General features: G+C 40.9%; 1 protein-coding gene across 4 annotated transcripts in view; it reads right to left on the bottom strand.

Moving 5' to 3' along the window:
* Positions 1–10817: 10817 nt before the first annotated feature.
* HERC2 (HECT and RLD domain containing E3 ubiquitin protein ligase 2) overlaps positions 10818–11768 on the bottom strand; it is a 109684-nt gene continuing 108733 nt past the window's right edge. For all 4 annotated transcript variants that reach the window (XM_072135681.1, XM_072135684.1, XM_072135683.1 and 1 more), the window contains one exon: positions 10818–11685. In XM_072135681.1, the coding sequence (XP_071991782.1) occupies positions 11413–11685 (273 nt within the window). In that variant the 3' untranslated portion in view covers positions 10818–11412. The remainder of the gene's footprint in view (positions 11686–11768) is intronic.

Here is an 11768-nt window from a genome sequence, read left to right as displayed (position 1 = left end):
CTGGAGACAGCCGGGGCCCCGGAATACTGGAGTGGCTGGCGGTTGCGGCCTAGGCACGCTAGTGTCACGGAGATTGGTATGGGGACCGGAGGGCTGTCCTACAGCCTGGCAGGTCTCCAGCACGTGGTGTTGGCAAGAAATGATGTAGAGGGAGAGGCTGTAGTACTGGTTCTCCCTGGGGCAGCCCTTAGAGTCTGTAGTGTGAGTCCCTGGTAGATAGATGGGGCGCCCTTGGTGGTGATGCAGCTGTAGCAGGGACCAGACGTTGTGCATAAAAGTAACTTACAGTTCTTTATTCAACCAACGGTAACAACACGCCAAACGATTCTGTACAAAGGCAGTACTGGAGTGATTTTGGAGAGGAACCTCAGGAGTTGTCTCACCAGCCTGGATGCAGGGGCAGGCTGGGATGTAGCTGTGTCCAATCCTGGAAGCTGAAGCTTTGTCCTGTTTGTGGTTCAGTATCACTCTGTGTCAGGTTGCGGAGCTAAGGCCTAGTAGCTTCTCCTGTGGTGAGAGCTGGGCCTGAGAGATCTGCTCTCTCTGACTGACTTAACTCCTCCCCTGACTAAGGGTTTAGTTACTCCCTAGTCAAGTGGTCTCCTCCTCCAATCACACTCCAGTTACAATAGTGGAACATCATTGGACAATAACGTAGCATTGCCTTCAACCCTTGCCTATCCAGGCAAAATCTACCGCTGCACAATTACCTGAGCATATGTGTAGTGTCCTGCAGGGGAGCTGATCAGACTCACTACCAGGGGGACACAAATATAAGGGGCTTATTCGCAACAACTCCTCTGCCTTGCATTGGCAGGGATGCTGCACATGATCCACACAATGATGTCCCAGTACAGACATGATACACACAATGATGTCCCAGTACAGACATGATACACGCAATGATGTCCCAGTACAGACATGATCCACACAATGATGTCCCAGTACAGGATAATACACACAGTTATGTCACAGTACAGGGATAATATACAGAGTGATGTCACAGTACAGGGGTAATGTGTACAATGTTTAACAGTTAACCATGGGACAACTCCTTCAAATGCATATTTTATCAAGCTTGTATAAGTAAGCAGCATATTACCCGGTTTACAAAGGATGGCGTGCTGCCGACAATCAACCATCCTTTAAGTTACATAAAAGATGTGATCATCAGACAATTGAACAGTTATCAGGAATGGAGGTTCCTAGCAATGACAGTTCACAGTAATTGGCCCACGGCCATATAAAAGGGTTCTACAGGGTCAGAGAGAAAGGGAACAATTATAATAACAATTGTTTATCCCACAGTGATCATACTAAAGTCAGGACTGGGGATTAAGAAGGCCTGCCCCATTACTGGACGGGTGTCTTTCCCAGATTAATACATTGGAAGAAAATTAATCGCTTTGCGGGAGGTGGATTTAATAGCTTGTGAAATTGTTACTACAGGAAACAGTTCTTAGAATAATTGCAATAGGTATATCTAATGTCTTACTAGCTAGTAAGAGTCACTATGCATCTATTTCTTTACAACCCTGCTATTTATAATCTCATTGGACTTTTTCTCTGCCATCAGTATACTTTATCTATACCCTCACCAAGCTCTGTCTCTACCACCAGTTCATCGTATAATATATGTGTGTTTTTCTTGTCAATCCTAGAAGTGCGTCTCCAGTCCTGTGGTCAGATCTGCCCAGACAGACAATTACGCTGTCTTGAGCCTTAATTCTTTCCTCTGATAGCTTCTCCATTCATTCTATTCAGCCTACATCTTTATTTACACCAAATGTCACAATATTGAGTATAAATACTTCGTGCCATTTGCAGTTTAATCTGTTGCTCTGGTAAACACTGATCAGAAATTCTGACAACTCTCAACATTTACACGCCATTAATTGCTTGCTTTAAACAAAACAAATGTCAAGTTAATAATTATTGGGATTTGTCATTGCCCACATGTTGCTAGGATATCGTTATTGCCCTGAGATCTGTGCAGTGATAATCAGGTCTACTGTTCAGCTTCATCTTTCATATAACTGGTTTGAAAGACATTGCAGACAAAGGCTATTTTAATCCTATTAAATAATTAATTTCAGTTTTTTAAAAAATGGTCTTGCAATCACATCATTGTGGTTTAAGGGGCTGTACACAAAGACACCATGGGAGCCATGCAGAAGTCCACCTATTGGCCAATTTATAGGGTCACATCCAACCCAGCTTATGGCATACCACCACATTCCACAAGGGCTCTTTAAGTCTCAACTATTCGTAATTCGGTGGCTCTCAGCTCTAGTTCTTCAGCTGCCTACATCTTTTCTGGCTGTCTCCATGCCGAATCCACCCATGGATATATCACAGAAAATGGCATATAGGTCAAGCAGCCCAAAGAGCTTCCCTTTGGATCTGGCTCACTCCTCAGCCTGGGTTTGCCATCTTGCAGGCGCATGCATCATCGGCATATGCCCTCATACCCTAGTTAAAGTATCTTCAGAAGCCATCTATGTAAAACAGGAAGCGTCAAAGCAGCCCAAAATTGCGGTATTTGCCACCGTATAATACCCTTGAGGGCCTCCTTGACTCCATCTGTAAAAAGCTAATAAATAGGCCTCTACGTTCTGCATGGTAGGAACTGGTTATCATAGCAGTGGTCATTGAAGACAGATCCACATTCTCCGTCATCTTGCAAATCTTTCAGTTGTTTTAAAGTTTCTGCTTTGCCCATCAGAACACATTAGTCCTCACAACCTTATCCTCTACAAACCTTTTGAGACCTTTATCATTACCTCTTCCTTCATTTTTTTTATAGAATGCTTGTTTCCATTCCAGTTCCCAACTGTTCATAACTAGTAAATGAGAAAAGGATATCCTTTAATGTTGCAAAAAAAGACAACTTTTACACTATGGTGTACAAATCCTTCATGGCCAGCAGGATAAAGAAGGCAGGATATAAGATCCTGCTGGTACAGTGGGGCGCAGATACGTGTTCAAACCTGTAGACCAGGTCTGACCTGGTGGAGTTTCTTGCTATAGTCTCTGCTGGAGACTATAGTATAGGAGACTATAGTAAATCTGGCAGTTTTTATGTTTCCATGATCTGCACGTCACTATGGGCATATCGGCGAATGGAGTGGCCAGGCTGCAGGAAGTGGATTCACAACTGCTCCCCACTCCACTCACATGCCCAAAGTGGTGTGCGGGTCATGGAAACATTAAAACTGGCAGAGAAGATATAATGAATCTCCCCCAATGTGTTTTCAATTCTGTAACAAATTAGATCTTAAATGAAGCTGTTCTTCATGTCAATGTCAAAGTCTTTGAAAAGGCTTAAAAGGAACAGTCATTGGGGTTAATTTATTTTTATTTCTCTTCCTGTTTTTTCTGGGGGTTTTTAGACATTTTTTGGCGCATTGCAATTTTTGCCTCTTTTTGGGGACATTTTGAAATGTCCGCCGACATTTGTTTTTCATTCATTTATCTTCTATTCTAGATGTGCTAAATGTCGCAAATAACAATTGTCTAAAATATGCAACATTTTTTGGCACAAAAAAACTCCAGACTAAACCATACTTAAAGAAAACTTAGAAAATGGAAAGAAGTGACTTGAGACATTTGTGCAACATTTTTGGGACATTTGTAACATGTCTTAAAAATAGATCTTCAAAAATCCCCCATTTAACACAAAAAGTGAGATTGATAAATTACCAAAGAAGCAGACGGAAAAACGGCAGGCAAAAACTAGCCAAAACAAACAGAGAAAAGATAAATGACCCTTATTGACTTGTACAATGTTGCCTTGCAGCTAATTTGCATATGAGGTGAAATAGTATTCCCATATCTTTACATCTCTACACAACAACCTTATCAATTACCAGGAAATTAGAACCAGGAAACAGTCATTCTTAGTGAAATCCATGAATTTGTATACTTTGTACAAAGTGTGTTTCCATTAATCCATGGACATGTTTCCAGAAATCCAACTTTCACCCTCTCAGTATTCAAGACATTTTCAGCAGTGAAGAAGAGACTCATCTCAATTGGCACATTTATAGTGTACATTGGAATGGTAAGAGCAATATGGACGCTATTGATCTGTGCTGTTAGCAGATCTTAGAAATATTATACTGTGGAGGCGTTCTCGGTATTGTTGAGCTGTGAGAGTAATGATGTGAGACTGAGTCTATGAAAAGTGTTACATGAGTGTAAATTAAAATCTTGTCACTCTCCCTACTTTGTTTCAAGGGTAAGCTTAATAATACTATCAAGAAGTATGTGTTTCAGAAGGTTGTGCATTTATTTATTATTACAGGATGGGAAAAACCTGGTGCTCAACAAATGTTACTTCTAATAACTAATCTAAGCAGATGAAACATGAAATATTTTATCTTCAACAAGGTAGGACAGAACATAGAGAATATATCCAGATATTGATGTTATAGCTGCCTGCGTCCTTTGTGCGGCCCAGGTGGTGTCATGGTAGTGGCTCCTGTGTCATACAGAAGATCATGGGAGTTGGCTGCTGGGAGCACAGGTAGGACCGTGTTAATTTTTTTTTTTTTTTTTGCTGGGGCTAGCTATCTACTAGGGGGCATCTGCTGTGGCTACCTATCTACTAGGGGGATGTGCATATTATATGGCTCTTATGGTATTACATTTTAATATATTTGGTATTCATGGCTCTCTCAGCCAAAAAAGGCTCCCGATTCCTTGCCTTGGTTATTAGAAGATGGCCACTATGCTGCTACTGTTGTCAAAGATCATACAGCAGTTTAGCGAGACAGGTTCCACTCAGAACAGGTCTTACAATCAGCCTGTCAGTGCTCAGATCATGAATCACAATGCAATCAAATTAGTTTGCATGGCTGTTATCCCAGAAGGAAGCCTCCAAACAATTTGATGAAAACAAGTAGACTAAGGACATGGATTACTAGAACCGAATGAGGAGAGCAAGGACATGTGTGTCTTGCCTAAAGTCAAGCATTGTGGTTGTATGTACATGATTTTAGACTGCATGAGTGCTACTGGGAGCTGGAGCTTATTGAGGGAACCATAAATGATGCTGAACAAAAGCATAATCCGTTCAGAAACTGGACCACAGGGCATTATTCCAACATTGCTTTGCTCAAGAAAATGAGGGAAAAGGTGCTGGACTGACCAAGCATGTCTCCAAGTCTCTAAACCTTAATCCTACTGAGCATCTGTGGGGGATCCTCAAATAGAAGGAGGAGTAGTACAGGGTCTCCAACATTCACCAGCTCCCGAATATTGACATGGAGGAGTGGTGGCCTGTGACCCTCTGGTGAACTCCAAGCACACAAAAAATTGACACATTGGACACAATTTGCCCATTTTCACTAAGGGGTACTCAACTTTTTTGACAGAAGTTTAGACAATAATGGTTGTGTGTTAAATTATTTTAGGGCACAGCAAATTCACACACAAAGTTATACAAGCTGACTACCTTACATTACTACGTATTATATCTTCAGTTTCGTCCAGTTTAGTGGTGTAAATTGGATCTTTCTTAAATTGGAAAAATGCAAAACTGTTTTCCTAGATGGGACAAGAAAACACGTGCCTCCTTTACCATCAAGCATGACTTTCAGGAAGTCTAATAACAAGATGTGGGATTAAAGGCAAAAAATCTATTCCAGAAGGAACAAATTCCCAACTGTAAACAAAACTGTTTCGCCGTGGTTGTGTCTCTTCAGTACAGTGTAGGGAACTGTTTTGGCTGTGTGAGAGGCTTTTGACTAGGGTCAGGGAATAAGAGTTCTCCTTGTGGAGAGTGTGCCAATTAAAGCCGCTTTGTAGGTATGTAGAGACTTAAAGCCATTGATGCTCCACTAGGGGATTCTGGAAAAAATGCAAATAAGTTTCCCAAGTCATGTCATTAGGTTTCCTTAACGTCATATTAGATGGTAAGGGGACTGCCTTACAAGGCAGCAAAAGAGGCATAGTTTACACTCTAGGGAAAGTTATTTGCATATTTCCCAGAATTCCCAAGTGGAGCATCAATGGCCAGAAGTCTCCACACACCTACCTCAAGGAGGTACCGTAAGGAGAACTCTTACTCACTGACCCTTGCATCTTACTACTATGGACAACAGCATACTAGAGATGGGAATTATGGCTCTTCTTAGTGAGCTGGCTCATTAGGCTCCACTCACTAGAAGAGCAGGCTCTTCTGGCTCCTGAACGGCTCCCTATTAAATATATAAGCGATTGTATTGGGTTAAAGGGGGCGCAGCGAGACGGTTAGCAGCGGGGTTAAGTGAGCCATCGGCTCACTGACGGGAGCCGGCTCTCGTAGTTTACGAACGAAAACCAGCTATTAGAGCCAGCTCGTTCGTGAACACCACATCACTACAGCATACCAAGACCAGTGGTCAATAACATCCAACCAAGAACCCTACCATGTTCACACAAAAGAAGCCAAAAAAACCCAACTATATAGAAATATAAAAAATACTATATATGGGAGTCAGAAGATGTCACTGTTCACTGTGCCATCCTGATAATCTTCTAACTATTTACTTTCAATAAAGATATCCAGGCACCTCTTTGTAAGTACAATGAATTCACTATCACATGATGTGTTCCTGACGCGAGCAATGAGAATATGGAGCTTTGAAGGACCTGTGTGATGATGCTGACAGCAGACAGGCAGAATCACAAAGATAAGAGAAGAGGAATAAAGGGGTAGAACATGACCATTGTCAGAATTGAACCCAAAACTTCAGATTACAGTGGGTCTAGAACAAAAGAATTTGGGTTTTCCTATTTCATCTCTCAGCTTCTATCAGTTTACTCTGGAGCTTCTTGTGACTGCAGGATCTCAATAAACACTATTTAACTTTCAGAGCGTTATACATAAATGTGGGCATGGGTTTAACAATCGGATTTGTTTGCTGGCAGATTCATTGGAGCATTAGCTTCTTCTAGCAACCTATTCCTCTTTACTTACATGACGCAGGCAACAGTCTAAATCCAGCCCTGTGTTTAAATATTGCCACTTGAAATGTTAAAGCCAGCTTGGAGATGCAGGAAATATGTTGAGCCAATCTGATAAGCCATCAGTTTTCAGGCAGTGTATTAATCAGACTTGCTGCACTTGGGCTCTGGAAGCAATTCAGAAATTGTTATTTCCTTTAAAGCCAAATTGTAAGCGTAGATTTGATTACACGGAAAAGACTGATTGGCAATTTATTTTTAGCCCATCTCTATAAATGAAAACCTTTCCATAATGTGATTTTGTCGCAGAGGAGTCTTGCTTGGTTTACCTCATTTTTTCACCTGCATAGCAGACAGCATGGATATTTGATTAGTTTTTTTCCATTTTTGTACATTTTGCCTGTAAAAAAAATGAAGTATAGGTAAACCTGATGCAGATATCTTAAAGCGAAAAGATTAATAACAAGTTTTCCATCTTCAATTTAGATGCTCTTCTCTACAGTTTGGCAGTTTTCTTGAAGCACCCCTGTTCTTATCTCTCATAACTCCAACCTAGTTTGAAAGAATAGCTATGGGTAATGCCCATCAATTCCGCAATGTGTCTCTGGAAGTTTTTATTTAAAGGAACACTCCAGTCAAAGCTAATTTATGGAATTAAACATGGCGTGGGGCCTGAAGGGAGGAGTATGACTCATTTTCATGGTATTCCTAGAACCTACAGTTATGCTCCTCCTTGCACATGGTTTATTTCGACTGGAGCGTTCCTTTAACTAGGTTTCGATTGAAGACATTTTCAAGGATTTTACAAGATGAAACAGACGGCGTCAAATCTCAATACAAAATGGGTGTCACCAGCAGGAATAGAGTCAACATAGTGAAGAGTCCATTAAGTCCTGAAAATATCAGGTAGATGGGAAGTTCAAAAGGTTATCAGGAGGCTGCAAGTATATGGGGCAGTCGCAGTATCGAGAAAGCTAGAACGTTCCCCAAATAGGCTGCAGATTTGTAATAGTCAAAATCACCCCAAGCCTGTACTGCCATTAGGTGTAAAGCCTAGTTACAGACGGGCATCAAGCCAGTAGAAAGCCAAATTTTAAACACAGGAGCAGAGGGGCCTAGAGAACAAAGACTTGGGGTTGGTGAAGGTGGTGTAAGGTCCCCTTTAAGGAGGTGTAAAGCTCATGGGAGTGAACAGGTCTACATTAGCGTAGATACACCTATATAAACTTTGAGGCAGATGGTTTTAAAAACAAAGTTAGCTTTTTATAAAGGGAATCTCTCCCTACATCGGCAGCCTTAGCCTAACCACAACATTTGTTAAACAACACAATAAATAAGTTTCCAAGACATGCTGCACTTCATCAACAGACTTTAGGATGCATTTGTTTTGCCTTTCAGTTATACATTGCTTTTTTAAAAGAACAAATACATTTGCATCTGCTGAGAGTTCACAAGACATGAGAAATAACAATATAACCCCACTCATAACTTAAAGTAAACCTACCATTTGATTTGATGCATTATGAAGCAAGCTGATGCAAGCTGAGTGGTTTTGCTGATAAAACAGATATAACATTGTGATAATGAAGCTCTGTCGCTTCTATGGCCGCTTCAGTGCTTCTCCTAGCACGCCAGTTATTTACTGCAGGAGAGGATGATGTAATCCCTTGGTTGTGCCTGAAGGCAGAATAATCAATTGCTGCACCATCCCCTGGCTGCTGAGTATGAGTGATCCAGGTCAGGTTGATTAGCTTGACTATCTGCCATTTGTAATTACAAGCTCCTGTGTGTAATGTGTTTATGTCAGTCAACCTGACTCAGCTTTCCCAAGGTCCTGAATGTTATAATTGTTTTTTCAGCAAAACCACTCAGCTCAAGGATTAACCAAGATATGATCCTCCATCAGTGTAGCTACAGTATTCTCAAGGTATGTTTGCTTCATAATGCATCAAATCAAATGGTAGGTTTCCTTTTGCTACTCTTATGGTTTGGTGAGACTTTTTTGCAATCCTAAAGTAAATAAATATTTATACACCCACATAGCAGCCTACACATACATGTACAGGGGAGAAAGTCATGCCCTGTATTATTACCTGCCCTGTAGCCTCCAACTGGGAAATTTCTATAAAGACATTCATCTAAAGCCTTTTTATCTATTAAAATAAGCAAATACATAAACTAAGAGACCAAAGGAGTAAGGGGATTATGGCAGGATGGCAAAGGGTAAAACAGTACCCTCAGGTAGGACATGAAATGTCCTACATAGCAGTGCCCACAACTGCCGAGCCATGTAACACCCGTCCCTGGGCTGGAGCCATGGATGCTTCGCTCGATTGTCCAAAAGGACATCTCTGTGATCGCATTTTCATTGTATCTTTTTCATGAAATATCTCTTCTCCTCTAAACACTACACAGATGCCTCCCGTTTGTGCCAGTCACTGCACTGGTTGCCTGTCACTTTATAAAGTAAATTTAAACTAATGGCTCTCATCCATAAAACTCTCCATTGCCAACTCTTCATCATTTCAGTCACCCTGGCCATGATCTGCAATCTGCCCGTGAGTTACGATTATTCTCTTCATTAAAATGAACCTCTCACTCACATCTCCAGGACTTCTCTAAAGCTGCACCAATTCTCCGCAATGCCCTACATCGGACAATTAGACTTATACACACTACCAAAGTTTCAAACGTGCTCCAAAACGCAATCACACTGCATATAAACGTCACTCTTTTCACTTATCTCTATGGTTAATTCCTCATGTCTATGTTATCCCCTAGCATTGGGATACCATAAGAAAGTTTACTCTTCAGACCCATGCACATGTTCTGTAAATGTTCCGGTCCGCTGTGTGTTCGTAAAATCGGCTTGGTTAGATATATAGATCTTGTGAGAGGGGAATACTCAGATACCACTGTGGCACTGCGGCATGGGGGTCACATGTTAGGGCATAATAGGAGGTTCTGAACCTTGCTGCAATACCAAATACTTCCACTAATTCCTTTATTATTTATTTTTATTATAAAGAACACACAGATTACGCAGCGCTGCACAGAGCTTGCCAAATCAGTACCTGTTTCCATTGGGGCTCAAAATCTAATCAACCTACCAGTATGTTTTGGAGTGTGGGAGGAAACCCAAGCCAACACAGAGAGAACATACAAACTCTTTGCAGATGTTGACCTGGATGGGACTTGAACCAAGGACACCAGCACTGCAAGGCTGTACCGCTGACCACAGAGCCACCGTGCTGCCCATATTGTCTACGTCACACAATGTTGCACAGTGATATAGCATTATTCAACCTTTATATAACATTTGGCAAAATGGTTTCTGAAGAAAATTCTAGTTGAAAAGCAAGAGAAAAGCTGATTAGGTAAAATGTGCTTCTTGGAATACAAATCAAAGTTTTGTTAATATGAAGCAGGACCAAGCGGAGAACACCACTATTTAATATGTCCTTGACCCTTGCGCTATCCGTTCTACAAGTGTGTGTTTTCAAGCAAAGTAAATGCATTTTTTAGAGCCAATTCTTTGATCAGTCTGCAACACAACATTTTATTAATTCCATCAGACTCCTCTGGACGGTGCCAAAAATGTTATTCAACCCTTAGGCTTTTAACGCATTAACAGACACACCATTGGCCATAATCCACAATCCATTACTGTGATCAAAACAGAGGGAAATGGAAAAGATAGAAATACATTTTGTAAAACAAATACCTAACGATACCTGAAATGCAAGACCTGTTGTCAACGCCGACAATACACAAGATGTAAATGAATTACACCGGTTGACTGTATAACCTTCCAAAATGCATGAGACCGGCACATAGGCAGAGAAAAATACTACTATAGTCAAATGTTGTAGTGACACAGTTTATTCAGAGGGACAATGGATTGCATATGTCATGAAACTAGTTATATACACATTTCCCATTATTGTAATGTCTGTGGAGTTTAAAGCATAAAGTGGGAGCAGAAATATACAAGCAGAACTAGTGTTCAGAAAACACAGAGATGTCCCTCATTTCACTATTTTACATGTAACTGGAAGGAATACTGTTGATCTGCTCCAGGAGAGGCGAATGAAAATGATTAATACTTTCATGTTCTCCACTATACGGGTATTAGCAACCATTAGGAAAGGACACAGGAATACAACACTACATAAGAAAAAAAAACTATTGCACTCACATGTAAAAGGCTGTGCTGCCTCACACTGGACACTGCACTGGTATTTTGTAATAAACATTTACAACACATATAATAAAACACAATATAAGTGCAGTGTAGTAAGGAATAGGCACCTAAGCATCGCTTTCAAACACAATGTAGAAGTTCAATAAGTCTTTCTTCATATATTTGTAGTATCTACGGCTAAACTTTGGACTGCCAGGTTCCCGTGAGGGTAGGGAATCTCAGTGCATTAGGAGAGGCCACTTCTTGCCTTGGCTCCCTTAGTGTCCTGTAAGGTAGTCCTGTGTGGAGTCTGAAGCAAATGAATCCGCATCTTCATTATCAGAGTCATCACTGCTGTCATCTGCTGCGGGTTCACCAGTAAGTGCAATGCGTGCATAGTCATCAGTGTCTATGGACTTGCAGAAGTGAATAGCGTATTTTAATTTCTCCTCAAGAACCTGCCGGCAAGAATATCTGGGAAGCTTCAGTAGGAAGAAACAGGTATAAGATTCTGGAAGAAAATGATCTGGTGGATTGTACTTATCCAAGACCTGTATAAAAGCATAAGAAACAGCAGGATTAGCATATTAAAATCCATCAATACTCTCCATATTGTTATATGACATATACAGCA

The sequence above is a fragment of the Engystomops pustulosus genome, chromosome 2 (assembly GCF_040894005.1).
Source record: "Engystomops pustulosus chromosome 2, aEngPut4.maternal, whole genome shotgun sequence".
Lineage (NCBI taxonomy): Eukaryota > Metazoa > Chordata > Amphibia > Anura > Leptodactylidae > Engystomops > Engystomops pustulosus.
The sequence above is the reverse complement of the archived record's forward strand: the minus strand, read 5'-3'. Positions and strand labels throughout refer to the sequence as shown.